This window comes from Pseudoliparis swirei, chromosome 7, assembly GCF_029220125.1.
Source record: "Pseudoliparis swirei isolate HS2019 ecotype Mariana Trench chromosome 7, NWPU_hadal_v1, whole genome shotgun sequence".
Lineage (NCBI taxonomy): Eukaryota > Metazoa > Chordata > Actinopteri > Perciformes > Liparidae > Pseudoliparis > Pseudoliparis swirei.
In genome coordinates this window covers 9588846-9603976 of record NC_079394.1, presented here as the reverse complement: position 1 = coordinate 9603976, position 15131 = coordinate 9588846, and the positions used below count along the sequence as shown (strand labels likewise).

The following is a 15131-nucleotide window of genomic DNA, read 5'->3' as shown; positions in this document are numbered from 1 at the left end:
ACCTGAATGTCTAGTGAATCATTCATTAAATATATTAATATATCGACTCTAAGTCTCACTTGATTACATTTATTTTTGTTCTTATTTGCTTTAATACAAATAAACAAATCGTATTTATGTCTTCAGACCCAAAACTCAATGTGAAATGACTTTTATTTCTCTGTTGTTACCAACCGTGTTGGAAGAAAACTACATTTTCAGAGTGAACTCTCACGCTGCAGCTCCTGGTGTTCGAGGCTCTCTCAAGAACATGCAAACGCGTAAAGGGCCCATGGAAGAAGAAGAAAAAAGTAGCACACTTAGAAGCCGGACATTGCAATGACGCTGGAGTGGAATTCAAATGACTGACACGAGGTCTTATTGAAATAAAACATCCAGTGAAGAGCGCTGACACTTTTTTTCCTTTTCCTCCTGCTGGTGCAGCGGAGGCGTGGATCTTGCTCACGTTTTTGACAGTCTCGCTTCTCCTCAAGGCAGGACTCAGATGACACCACCCCGCCACCAACCGGAGGAGAAAGGAGGGAAGCTCTCCTTCTAATCTTTGAGGATGATCTATGTTTTGAGACCGGGACGTGTTTAGTGACTCATCAACTCAATCCGAGCACCGGAGAACTTGTTCTCGTCTTCACAACAGCCGCGTGGGAATACTTTGAATAAGAACAGTCTAGCCCAGACTCTGGCACCCACCGAGCGCTGGTTGGTGGAATGTGAAAACCCCCATTTGGCGCATGTTCCTCTCCATTGTGCGCTGCCGTCTGCTGCTTTCTGTGCGCTTGGAACGCGGAGAAGGAGAAGGAAGGAAGACGTTTCGCGACTCGATCGCTCGCCTATGGACGACGGCGGTCCTCTCTCTCCAAAGGCGAACGCGTTCAGTATTGCCTCTCTGATTTCGACTGCAGAGCAAGCAGGAAACGCGGCGTTTGACAAGCAGAGCCCCGGCCTGGACAAGCCAGACCTGCGCCACCACAGTTCATTTGAAATGCATTACAGCACTGTCACCCGCGAAATGGAAGGTAAATCACTTCGTCGATGCCTCGAGAGCTGCAGTAGCATGTAGCTTTATAGGTCTCTGATTTTAAAAACATTTTTTTTACGCACAATGGAAACTAATGCGTAAAACCGCATGATAATGTGGCGTTGTTTTGAATGCATGAATGGAATAAGTGTGCAAAACATTACAATATATAAGATACACTCTGACACAGTTGGCCCACTATGAAAAGTATGCAAATTCAATCCTAGTATAATCACCATCAGGGAGACGTCTGCAGGCAAAGTGGGGGGGGAAAAAGTTTCCCATTCCAAAACCTCAAAGCGTTGTACAAAAAAAAAAATCAACTTTAATTCGTGGACAGGGTCACATTTATTGAAAACGAAGCCAAGAGGAGGGTTTACACGTAATGGTAGAAACAGACCATAATAAGAATATCCAGTTCGAGGGGTGGGGTGGGGGGGGCGTATAATCCATTCCATAGATCAATGTGTCCAATAAGGAGGAAGCAACAGTCACCTGCTGCTGTCTATTTGTTTGTTCATGCAAATCGACGTGTGTTTACCTTGTAACCCGTGTCTACTCCGCTCTGCCGGCCAGATCCTCTGTTGTTTGCTAACGGGGTCGATGTGGGCGAGACCCTTATCCAAAAGTTAACTGGGTGCCGGAAAGCGCATTATTAAAAAGGGGCGCACGTCTCCGTCAATCAGTCTCGTCCCACGGCGAGAAGGAAAGCCGCGTTACCTGCAGCTCCTTATCTAAATAGAAACAAGAACCGGTTTTTATCGCAAAGGGGAGGCCCCCACTGCGTCAGATAAGAGAGCAGACCGGGTTGCAGTGTGGCACACTGCCGCAGCGCACAACAGAGGCCGCGCACAGCGCAAGCGATCCAAACACAGAGCAACTTATTCACACCCACTCGAAGCTCGTGTGTGTAAGGAGTTCAGCGCGAGCGTCGCGCTCTTTGGACACATTTCGTCGTCCCCCCGTCCCCCCCCTGTTTGGACCTCCGCTGTTTTTGTTTAGATCAGACTCCATGTAGCATGCTGGCAGTGGATCCACCCGCGGGGATTATTGAGCAGCCGAGACGGAACTTTTTTTAACCGAAAGGGGGGCATTTGTGCGTGACCGAGTCTGGAGATCCCCGAGTCCCGCGCCCGTGTTTACCGTCTGTGTTTTAACCGACTTGAAGCGCACGGCATTTGAGTAAATCCACTTTTTTGGGATGATTTCAGCTATATCCAGTCCGTGGCTGACGCAGCTGTCCCATTTTTGCGATGTTGCAGCCTTCACGACGAGCAGCCTGACCAGCCTCAACACGGCGGGGGGCTACCACCTCTCCCCGTCCCCCGGGGACCCCTACAGCCAACACGAGTCCCACTTCGAGCCCTGCCCGGCCGCGCAGCACAACTACAACTACCCCGGGTCTAACCCGGGCCAGGCCCCGTCGAGCGACGGCGGGACTCCCAACTGCTCCTCGTCGTCCGCCAACTCCACGCCGAACGGCAAAACCATCGTGAAGAAGAACCCCAAAGTGGCCAACATTAATGTGCAGCTGGAGATGAAAGCGTTATGGGACGAGTTTAACCAGCTGGGCACGGAGATGATCGTGACCAAGGCCGGCAGGTGAGCACGTGATGTACGGTTGCATACATTATTTTGCACATTCGGGTAGACCGGATACACAAAATACAGCACAGTTGCTTTATGTTAAAATATATACACATTCAATATAACTCGATATAAACGCTTTTGTATATAAAGTGTAAAGTTGTTTTGATTTGTTTTGCATTTAAGCTGCTGATGCCAGACGCAATATTTAGTGTGTGTGTGATTCATTTAAAAATAGATAAGACATTGCAAATACACCTCAAAATTAAGATAACGGATTTTTCTTAAAACATATTTATTTAGGACTTTTTTTTCTTCTTGTGGAGTTCATTAAGAAATATTTTTTTCCTCATTACTTATTGCTGTTATTTTTTTGTTATTGCTTTTTCTGGTATTGCTGTTGGGCTCCAGACTGGTAACACTGTATTACATTACACCACTTGACATACATCCTCATCTGGCTCCTTGCACATAAAACCATATGAGTATTTATACACCGGATGAAATAAAAAAATTAACATCGATGCATATTCTTCGGTCAGTTTGGCTTTATTATATTTAATAATAAGCTGCAGGTGAGCAGTGCAGTACTGCTACTGCATGTTACAGACGAGGTCCAGCATGAGGCGTGTGTGTCTGTCTGTGTGTGTGTGCATGCCGTGTTGAGTGTGTTATCAGCTGTAAACTGGAGACCCAATAAGAATAACTGTGTCCCTCAGCCGGTTATACGAACATGGAAGCCTCTTACCGACGCGGGTGTGTGCGCGTGCGAGCAGAGCTCAGCTCCTGTACACCTACACACGTGTCTACACTTATTTCCACAAGGAGTGTCTGCTCCCCTCCCTATATCCTCTTCAGTCTCACGAACATCAATTTACGATACACAAATTTAACGAATACCCTCAAATATTTTTGATTGGGTTAATAATTAAAACTATTAAATATTAAAAACAAATGGAACACATACACTTAAAGACATCCATTTTGGCCTTGTAATTTAATTTACTTACTTTGCTTATTTTTGTATCTGAACGTATACATGATTATGTCGCCTGCAATATTCCTATCTTTGACCTCTGACCCTTGTGGATAACCGGAACGTTACACTATTGAGTAGAATGTCCTGCGCGACCAGTAAACGCGATGGCGTCTCCAAACGTCTCCAAACGTCTCCTGCAGGCTTCTTCTGTATTAAAGTAGTACATCGAGGCACGAGACAATGTATTTAATCGTGAAAGCGAGAGTGTCCCCCCCCCCTTCGCTCCGCGCTGTCTGACAGGAGAAAGGAGATCCCTAGCAGAGCACTTTAGGAGCTCCTTCAGCCTCACCAGCCACAACACTGACGGTAATTGAGCATTGGTTTTAAGATCCCTTTCACTGACTTGGCATATCACTCAACTTCCAACCGACGTTCTTGGGGATATCGATCTGGACATTTGGATTGAACTAAATCCAAACGTCTTGGGCCGAATCCAAACGTCTTGGGCTGAAGCAGAGAAGTGATCAATAAGGAATAGAGGTCATTACCTCAACATGTCTCCTGTTGTATTTTTGTTCTCTCTCTCATACAAATACGACTCAGGATATATATTTTCCTCCCTGATCAAAAGTTAAAATGCCAAACTCGACTTCATAGTGCCACACATCGCCTTCCCAAATAACGCCCATCTGCACGCGCGTGTAAGTATGACCACGACAGGTCGAGGCTCTACGTGTGTGTAGGCCTTCGTAGGTCTAGACGTCGTCAACACAGCACAAGAGAAGTTAAGGCTTCTTGAAATAAGTAATAAAAGCGGAGCTATAAGGCAACAGACACACAGCTCCTTCCAGACGAGGAGGGAGGGTTCCACTACGGAACCACGTAGTGTCCAACTCTGTGCGGGTCTTTGTAGCCTCGAGCGCGCGACACATGCAGCTCTGTCGGCCTGGAGCAGCTTGTACATGTGCACACATGATGATTTTCTTAATACTTTGGCTAAATCATTTGTTGTATCCTCTAATTAATTTTACACACGCACACACACACACACACACACACAGGGAGAGAGAACATGCAAGCAGCGATAGAGCAACCATTAAAAGCCGATGGGTTTAACAGTCTCCTGGTGTTTGTTTGTTTTGTCTTAACCAGGAGAATGTTTCCGACTTTCCAAGTGAAAATATTTGGGATGGACCCCATGTCAGACTACATGCTCCTGATGGACTTCCTGCCCGTAGACGACAAACGTTACAGGTAACTGTTTTAATTAATGTTCAGACAGCTACAGGACCGTGACTAACACAGGACACCTTTAAATTCAAAAGAAAAAGAAAAAAACATTCATGCAATAATAGACGCCTATAATTCGATGCATAAATGTACGAATGCATCTGTCATATATATGTGTGTATGTATAAGTGTTTGTATATATATATATATGTGTGTATATATGTATATATGTGTATATATATATATATATATATTCTACGTCTTAAATTAATGCTCAAAATATGTTGCTGACTATTATGTTGACATTAGACTCTAATGTCAACATAATAATAAATGTGACAGTGAATGTGTCTCCAATGATTAGAGACACATTCACTGTCACGAGGCCTATTGTAATACCTGTGTATCTCGTGTCAACACGTGCATGCGCATGTTGTATGCGCGAGTATAGACTAGAGGCGACTATTATTAAAGTAAATACAATCGGACAACCGGAACCTTGAGTCTAATGGACTTGCTTTCCCCTCAGGTATGCCTTCCACAGCTCGTCGTGGCTGGTGGCCGGTAAAGCTGACCCCGCCACGCCGGGCAGGGTGCACTACCACCCGGACTCTCCGGCCAAAGGCGCCCAGTGGATGAAGCAGATCGTCTCCTTCGATAAACTCAAACTCACCAACAACCTGCTGGACGACAACGGCCATGTGAGTACACGTGCATGGAAAAGAAAAGAAACAGATTATTATAATAGAGGCATATACAATGACTAATGATATAATATACAGCGATGCAATAATAAGAGCAGCATTGCTTAGCACCGTCGTCAGAGCGCACGCTTGGATACCTTCAGGGGTAAAAACAAAACCCTGTAAAGCGGTGACGTGCATTCACTTTAAACTCATCATTTAGAGACAATAGGTCCCAACAGAAATATGAATACAGGAGGATTGACAATAGAAGTCGCATTCATTTGACCGATGCAAGTGATTTGACATAAACTTTGATATTTCCACCACTGGTCGGATGTTGCCGATAGCCTTCTTTTCAACCCACAAAAATGGCCCCGCGCATTAGGCTTTACTCCAAGAACAACAGCGAGGAAGTGGAACATTTCACCACTGGAAACATTGTGCAGCCCTTCCCGCTTGATCTTGCCCTCTGTCTGGATGTGTCTGTCGCAGGCAATCATTGCATTAGTTGTGAAATGAGAACAAAAACGGGAGATCTTCGAGAAAAAAAGTGTGAAGCCGAGCTTCTGTTGGATGAAATGTGGGTAAATGGAGATGATGTGCTTTTAAATAATAATTGTGCTGCAAGTGGCTTTTTAGATTTTATGATAAATGTCATATTGACATATTTTTTATCACATTTCTGCATAAACATATACAAGCATGCAAGTCATTTACCAAACTGCTTAATTCTATTCACAAATTACGTGGATGTTGGACGTGGTTGACACCATTTTAATATTTAATAAATAAGATAATGTTCAATAATTGGTTTAAACTATCGTTTGGAGTTATATTATAAATTATTATAACGTATTCATGTTTATCACAAGCCAATGATAAAACGCTTAAGTGGAAAATAGTCTAATAGAGCCTTAAGTCCTTCAGTGAGTGCTGATGAATCCTCTGGTGTTTACAGATCATTCTGAACTCCATGCACCGCTACCAGCCCCGGTTCCATGTGGTTTATGTGGACCCCCGCAAGGATAGCGAGAAGTATGCAGAGGAGAATTACAAGACCTTTGTTTTTGAGGAAACCCGCTTCACAGCGGTCACAGCGTACCAGAACCACCGGGTAAGAAGCCTTCGCGTGCATGTGTGTGTGTGTGCGTGTGTGTGTGTGTGTGCGTGTGTGTGTGCGTGTGTGTGCGTGTGTGTGTAGAAACTAACTGCATCTAGGATGTAACATAAATAAGATTTGTTTCTATAAGCTTTATGTGGTACTATAATAAACAAATATTGCCATAATATAATTAATATCGGCCTAAAAAAAGTAATTTTAACTTATATAAATATGAAATAAATAAATATTATTATTTAAAAAATAGTCTAATATGTGCTTGCCTCGTTACCTTGTGTGATATATTTTTTAACAAATTAATCAAGTTAAGTAGCGCTATCTCTTCCATTGCTCGTTGTTATTTGTGCGCGTGTTTTGCCTCTGCTGCGCGCATAATGTGCGTCTCGTGCTCGGCTCTCCATCCGGCGCGCACTCTGTTTAAATGGTCTGTTCATTCTGCTGGTATTCAGGACGACTTGGAACGAGTGAATCGTTCCGATACAATTCGGTTAAAGTGCGGACGAGTCGCCGCGTCGTTGTGATGCAATATTCCCATGGCCGCACGGTGGTGGGACATATAAATAACTACAAATATGTTCTATTTGATGTCAAATCTTACATACATTATTTTAAGATGTTCGGCCCGATGGCTACAGTCAGTGGGTTATGTGTGGCCTTCATCACCTGGCTCAATGGAGGTTAAAATTGCATAAATTAGAGCTGAATTTAAATTTGAAATGTTGTAAAATAACGATAATAAATATAGCTTTTAAATTATAAATACTTAGAGCTGCTGTGTCTGTAATTTACCAATTAAACGCTATGCAGCTTTAAATGTTCCATAAGAGTTACAAAATTAAAAGTACACTAAGTGTTGTATTAATTGTTAAATGAATTCAGGTGGGTTTTTAAATAACACTGAATGAACGTCATGATGTCATAATGTCCCACTTAGCAGCAGACGTTTAATAAAATCTGCAGTGTGTTTAAATGTGATTAAAAAGCAATGCCTCGAGGAAATGGAAATGTTATTTGATGATGTGTTCTGGATTTCAGATCACACAGCTGAAGATAGCCAGCAATCCCTTCGCAAAGGGCTTCAGGGACTGTGATCCAGAGGACTGGTGAGCATTTACACTCAAACAGTCGTTTCCACTTGATGTAAAAATGATCAACACATCCGGAGAGCATTTGCTAGATAGATTTGCATGTTTGCGTTAGCTCAGGTGCCAGATGGGTGGAGAGGGCCTCATGGAAAACACAATGAAGTCAAAAGATGACTGATATTGTTTGAACGTCTATTGGCCATGCTTTCCTGTCACTGACAAATTACCAGACACTCGTAATTGTAACAATAGCGTAAACCTCACCCATCTGGTACTCGATGCTCAGGGCAATGACGTATTCCATATACTGCTCATCCAGCTCTGCAAACAACTGTATTTATTTCTGCAGCGCACTATATAACTGAAGCCATTAAACTGAAGTTTATGGGACTTTTTGTATTAACTCGGCTGCCTGTCAATGTGCAAATGCTCATTACATGCAACAGTGTTAAGTCTTACTATGTGCATTCATCATTGTAATATGCAAGACAGAAACTGTGCATTTGAGGTTCATTAAATGAGTGTGTAACTGAATCTATTCTCCCTGCTCCAGGCCCAGGAATCACAGGCCAGGCTCTCTGCCAATAATGAGTGCCTTCGCCAGAACAAGAAACCCAATGTCATCTCCTCCTCAGCAGAACGGCACAGAAAAAGGTCCGCAGCATACTCTGTTTCATTTCTTAACACATAGTCACATTAACTTATTCAGCCTTCAGAGGAAATATTTGCATGTAAATTGTTGGCACATTTTTCAATTTCTTTTAAATTGATCCAAAGTGGAGCTTTAAGCCAATATTTTTAATTAAAGATGAAATACCAGCCAGTCAATGTCATCCACTGCTGACTTAATATAGATTGTTATGTTATTACATGACTGACAACAGCTTGATTTTGATGTTTTTCTTCATTAGTTATTAATAATCCCTTTGAGTCTCATATTGGCTTTCTCTTTTAATTCACCTGAAGGAATTTTATAACTGTTTTGTTGGAAGCTTTTTATTGGCAATGTATTGAGCAACATTTTGAGTGAAAAGCATACTTTTATTGCATCAATATTTTTAACAATAACAGATATTCATATTTACACTAATCTGGGGTTCACTTCAGACTTTTAGCAGTGATGTAAACACTGCTTTCTGCTTGCAAATAATATAATAAATAATGCTCATGAATGAGAATTTATAATATATCACTGCAAATAGTGCACATTGTTACTGGCTAACCCAAACACATGGGTATGAGTATGAGCAGTCAGTGTGGAGAACAGAACTGAACACACATGCTGTTTTGGAAAATATACATCAGCTAAATATTGTCTACCCCTAAATGTTCTCATGTCTCTTCCTGCACAGAAGACAGTAGACGGGAATACGAGCGAGACCCCAGCGGCACGCCCATACACGGCGACTCGGCTCACCAACTGATGTCCCGCGTCCTCAGCCCCGCCCTGCCCGTCCCAGGAGGCCTTCACGGCGTCTCACTCACCAGTGGCCGACCCAGTCCTCCCCACGACCTTCGCTCGGACCCCCATGGTTTACCCCCGGACACCCTGCACCACCACCCTTACAAGTACCCCACCACCTACGAACACTACCTGGGAGCCAAGACCAGGCCATCACCCTATCCGTTACCCGGCCTCAGAGGACACACGTACCACCACCACATGAACCCGGCCACAGCCAATATGTACTCAGCCACCAGTGGCCCCTCTAACTATGACTACGGGCCCAGATAATGACCGCTGTCCACCGGGGCTAACGGCGCTCACTGTTGGAATGGAAACGGGCAGGAAAGGCAACACAGCCCTGTCTGTTGACGGCTTACGCAACCTGCGGGGTGTGTTCACGGGCTGAACTCGGCTGGATAAACCCTGCCGTATTTATTTAAAGGAAATGCGACTTTGCGTGAAGCAGGGGCACCTGCTCTGAGTCCTTGAAGAGGTCTACTTTGACCTTTGAACCCAAATGGCAATAGTTCCACGCAGGGCACCTCTCACCTGAGCGGTGCAGACATTGAGCCAGCAAACAGAGGAGGCAGGAGGGACGTCTCCTGAACACAGACAATACCTTTGATCACAGACTGGAAATTAATTCTATTTTTTGTGTTGGATGCACTTTTTTTGATTTGCCTTGTTTTTAATTGCTTAAAAAAAAGAAAGAAAGCCATATGTAATATAGTCCATCGACCTTCGAGGTAGATGAGATGTTTGCATGTTGAGCTCATCAGAGGGGGTGTCGAACACACCCAAATGTTTTTGTTTGAGAAAAAAAAAGAAAACAAGATTCGATTTTTTTGAAACGTTCTGAACATCTCGAGCCGCTCTGAGAAGCTTGTACCACGGCACTGACTTGCAGCAATTCAAAGTAAAGAAATGAAGCAGAATGACTGTTCTGTATCTGTAAAATAAACATTAAATTCTTGTAATTCATTAAACAAAGAAATTGTCTTTGAGCAGAACTTCCATTCAAAGCTCCGTCTGGTGTCGCACTGCTGAAGAGGGAGGGTTGAAAAAGAAAGCAGATCTCACAGCATATTGTCTGTGACCGTTGAATTGGGTTGAGGGGTGTGTTGCTGCTGCAGTCGTGAAGTCGGGCCGTGGAGGCGGTCTAAACATCAGACTGCATAGTTCACATGAAGAAATCTACACCTGGTTCTATGAAGAAATAATATACACCAGAACTTCTCTCCTTGACCATAGTTCCTATTTCTAAACACATTTCCCTCTTGGTGTTGATAAAGTCATTCGAAGTATCTGTGGTCACATTACAGAGTGCAACTTCACAACTTCCACGGATTAATTAATACAAATATTTAGTAAGAGGTTATTCAAACTGGGGAACTGGAAGACTTAAAACAAACTCCCAGTAAAAAAAAGAAAGAAAAAGGAGTGGGCCATGTAATATATTGTGCAAATAATTTTGTTCAAAATGATTTTTTCTGAAATTGTTTTTAAAAAAAAATCAAGATAAGAACTTCATGTGATAAAAACTGAAAAAAGACAGAAAGAGACACATTTCCTCTGCACAAAAGGTTATCATTGATCATTTGTATTGGGACAGTTGGGTGATATTTTAAGAACGTCACAATCTATGTGCCGCCAATTCCATTTCCTTTTTGAAGTCCTATGAGGAATGCTTTGTTGTCAAGGTTAATCTCTTTTTTTGGGGGGGGGGGGGGGGGGGGGTCTGCTTTGGGATTTGTGCCTGTCACATACAAAGGGAAACGTACCTAATGATTCATTTCAATAATGTATTTTTTTCTACTTGAACCCAGCTGCCAGAGTGGAAAGCAGGGAAAAGGATGCCTGGGGGCGCCTGACCTCTGACTGTTTAATGGCTTGTAAAGGTGTCAAAGGTTAAATAATGTTTCCACTCATTTAAACACAGACTAATTGGTCGCATTGTTGTTGTTTGTTTGGGCAATGACTAAAGCATTTACTTTACAACGGAATTGTATTATGAAGCTGCAACCACGTCTTAAAAATTACTTTTTAGGATAGTCTGAAAGCTATAGCTACTTAACTAATGAAACAATATAAATAACGACAGTGTGTCAATTTCACTATAACCAATTAATGTGCGTCAATTTAAATAAAAATTCAGAGGGATTGAAATAGTGTATGTATTTCCTTTATGCTAATTATATAGTATGTAGACTATGACGATTGGTTTTCTATTATATCTACAACAGGCTATCACACAGTTTTGCTCACGTCGCGTCACAATAAAGCCAAATCATGAATCTATAAATATACATGTTTTTTTTAAATTGTCCAAACAAAGTGCCTCCAGTCCACTGCATGCGGTGCTTCCGACCCTTGTTTAGTCTGGCCAGGAAGCCGCCTGCTGGGGACCGACGCCGGCCTGCAGGTGCGGAGGAGCAGCCCGACGGAAGCCGAGAAACACCAAGAGACGATCCGGGGTTTATCCCCGCGCCGAAGGGGGCGTGGTTTGGGGAAGGGTCAGAAGGCGATAAGCGGACTAATTATAGGTTTCACAGGACAGGGGGAAACATCAGTGAGACTGCTGATGCACGTCGTAGTTTAGTCAAGAACAACAGGGAGAAACTATGCCATCGATATAGTATTTAGGTCATTTAATTGTGTTTCTTTCTGATCCACACATTATCATGGACCCCACAATCCCCATACTCTTTGGTCAAAAGATATCTCGCTAAAAGGGCAAAACACTTTTCAATGTGTTACTCTCTGCAAAAATCAACTTGATGTATCAAAAGTAAGTATTCCGTATGAATGATCTGTCAGTGATATTATATATATATATATATATATACACTACCGTTCAAAAGTTTGGGGTCACTTAGAAATGTCTTTATTTTTCAAAGAAAAGCACTGTTTTTTCAATAAAGATAACATTAATCAAAAATACACTCTCTACATTGTTAATGTGGTAAATGACTATTCTAGGTGGAAGTGTCTGGTTTCTAATGAAATATCTCCATAGGTGTATAGAGGCCCATTTCCATCAACTATCACTCCAGTGTTCTAATGGTACATTGTGTTTGCTAATCGCCTTAGAAGACTAATGTCTGATTAGAAAACCCTTGTGCAATTATGTTAGCACAGCTGAAAACAGTTATGCTGGTGATATAAGCTATACAACTGGCCTTCCTTTGAGCTTGAAGTTTGAAGAACAAAATTAATACTTCAAATATTAATCATTATTTCTAACCTTGTCAATGTCTTGACTATATTTTCTATTCAATTTTCAATTCATTTGATAAATAAAAGTGAGTTTTCATGGAAGACACAAAATTGTATGGATGACCCCAAACTTTTGAACGGTAGTGTATATATATATATATATATATATATATATATGTGTATTATTATCTCGGAGTCCTTGAGTGGCTTTTCAGTCTCAGTTTTTCAAGGATGACCTAATTTCTACTTGTTGGGTAGTTTAATCTAAACAATGCATCACATTTTATAAACTCGTTTTGCAAGTGAAATCTTAACCTATACTGCAGGCTTTTAAAAAACTAATTAAATTACAATATTTGCCTGTGAATTGAAGTGTAAAATACTTTACCTGAGTATATTTAAGCATCTCAGATGTGTATGTGCAGCTGTATAGTGCTTGAGAAAACCTCAACACTGCAATACAGACACAGCCTTCTCCTTTTCTTTCACCACCTGCACTATTAACAATTGTCCAACTTTGTACCAATCCCTATCCAGCAATGAACATGTTCCTCATACGTTTCCCTCCTAATAAACGGTCTCCCTGGTGTAGTATGCATCAGTCTGAGGAGACTTGACAAGCCTGAGGCCGCTCGCATTTTCTAACCCTGCACTATACAGTTGGAAGGTATCATCTGAAAGTAAGAGCCACACACATAAGGAACACAGGGGATTTGTAGTCATGTGCACCTAAATTAAGCTACTACTTTTAAAAGATATGGTTTAATAGTCCGAGATAACATTTTATAAATCTGTGCAAACATAAGGAAGTGTTGGGACTCTTTTCAAAATGGCCATCAGAGAAACTGGAAACTGCACCCGCTGGAGGATGTGCAATGAATTGCACCTCCATATCATCTATTGTCAACATGATATGCCTCTTAAGGCAAATATTTTCCAGATTACATTTCTACACATGCACCTTAATGGGCTCTGGCATGCTTTCAACAGGCCAAGGCCATATTCAAGCTAAATATTTCAATGTATCCATCATTTAACGCCGAGGAAAAGCGCCCGCGACTTACATCCATGTGCCCATATGTCTCGGGCTCCGAGAGAAACGGTGCCAAGGACTTGCCAGTGAAGTATGAGGAGGCAGCGGATAGATGATAATGCGACCCGAGGCATCATTTGACACTTCGCTGCATCTGTTGTTCTTAGTTTGTACTCTAGGTTGAAATGCACTTATTGTAAGTCGCTTTGGATAAAAGCGTCTGCTAAATGACATGTAATGTAATGTAATGTAATCTGGAACATCTGCTGCGACGGGCCCGCCGTCCGGGGTCTCGCTTGCTTCTCTTCGCCTCCGTGTACATATCATGCTGCGGAGCCTCGCCTCCCGGCCTGCTGCCATATCTGGGGACATTTATTAATAATAAAAAAAGCCAGGTAAAACAATCAAGAGTCCTGCCCTGAAACAACAGCGCACATGTTTCCTATCTGGCCTTATACTAAAGGTACTGCAGTTTCTGTTGTGCACGAGGACGCTGACGGACATTTTATGCAGAACTTTCAAACACATCGCCAACACAGAGCCTTGATAAGTATGTATTAAGACACATTTGAAAAAATAAATAAAACCCACTCGCCCGTGGGGTGGAAAATTTATTTTGGCTAATAGAGAATTTTCCTCAGATCATTTTTTAAAAACTATTTATGTTTTCTAAATAATCAAACTCAGTGGTACGAATACACCCAGCGGCACGGGGAGTGACAGCATCACACACACACACACACACACACACACACACACACACACACACACACACACACACACACACACACACACACACACACACACACACACACACACACACACACACACACACACACACACAGATTATGTCCTATCCCAAAGCAAGGCTGACCTCTGACCTCGGAGGCCAAGGGAGACACACGTTAGGTGATAAGTGAGGCACAGGGCCTATTGTGCAGACGGTCTCCGCGTCCATTTATTGACTTCCTAAATGATCCATTATGAAGTGATTTATGAGGTCCACCACCACCTCACCAGGCACTTCTAAGGCCTGTGGGTTGCTGCCGGCTCCATTCAGCAGACATCTGCCCCAATGAGCACAGCATTTGATTTATCAGAGAATGGACGGAAGCTGGCCCACGCCACCTCGAGTGTTTGCTCACAGCCAACAGGAGAGTGAGGAAGCTGTTATGAATGCAAGATGTCACCAGCGGGGTCACACACAACAGGTATAGCTGGAGCTCCGCAGGGAACAAGGAAAACGTGCCGTTAAAACCAGGCACGTGGAAAAAGAAGAAGAAAAAAAACCACACAACTCATCCCAGACACAAGTTCGACTACGGGCAAGAAAATCAACCCAAACGACACTTTATTTTTTTTTCAAATGACAGCAACGTCACCACGAGGCAGCTGGTCTAGCAAATGACCTCCTCTTTCCTCTGTTCACTAATGATTTGTGGCCATTCTGCTCGTCTGGCTCTTTCATTTCTCAGGCCTTTCCTGTACAGCATGATGAGCTTCCCAACCTGGGGTCATCCCAGGAGACGAAGCCTTCATGAGGCAGAGCGTCGGGCGTTTGAAGCCTCGGCCCCTCGGCAGTGCTGCAACACACGAGCTCTCATGCTGCTCATCGACTCACACAAGTATTATTAGAGACAGTGGACAACACAAGACTTCTCTTTTTACTCTGGGACTTACACAACAAGACCTGTGGCCTTGTTCAGGACACGTCTGCTTCCTATACATCTATA

The 15131-nt window shown here is 42.8% G+C and overlaps 1 protein-coding gene across 2 annotated transcripts; it reads left to right on the top strand.

Annotated features, from left to right (window-relative positions):
- The first annotated feature begins 469 nt into the window (after positions 1-469).
- On the top strand, positions 470-10147 carry tbx1 (T-box transcription factor 1). Of its 2 annotated transcripts, none has more exons than XM_056420010.1 (8): positions 470-1013; positions 2278-2617; positions 4734-4835; positions 5341-5512; positions 6456-6611; positions 7653-7720; positions 8256-8356; positions 9058-10147. In XM_056420010.1, exons 1-8 carry the CDS (start codon positions 830-832, stop codon positions 9435-9437), a joined length of 1503 nt encoding a protein of 500 aa, XP_056275985.1. In that variant the 5' UTR covers positions 470-829; the 3' UTR covers positions 9438-10147. The 2 variants fall into 2 exon arrangements, with proteins under 2 accessions (XP_056275985.1, XP_056275984.1); XM_056420009.1 differs by having other exon boundaries at positions 472-1013; positions 9055-10147.
- The last annotated feature ends 4984 nt before the right edge of the window (positions 10148-15131 follow it).

Excerpts from the sequence above, each read along its gene's own strand:
- tbx1 (XM_056420009.1), top strand. The coding sequence starts at position 830 with ATGGACGACGGCGGTCCTCTCTCTCCAAAGGCGAACGCGTTCAGTATT. Across the intron at positions 5,513-6,455 it reads TGCTGGACGACAACGGCCAT|ATCATTCTGAACTCCATGCA; the intron begins GTGAGTACACGT and ends TGGTGTTTACAG. Across the intron at positions 7,721-8,255 it reads GACTGTGATCCAGAGGACTG|GCCCAGGAATCACAGGCCAG; the intron begins GTGAGCATTTAC and ends TCCCTGCTCCAG.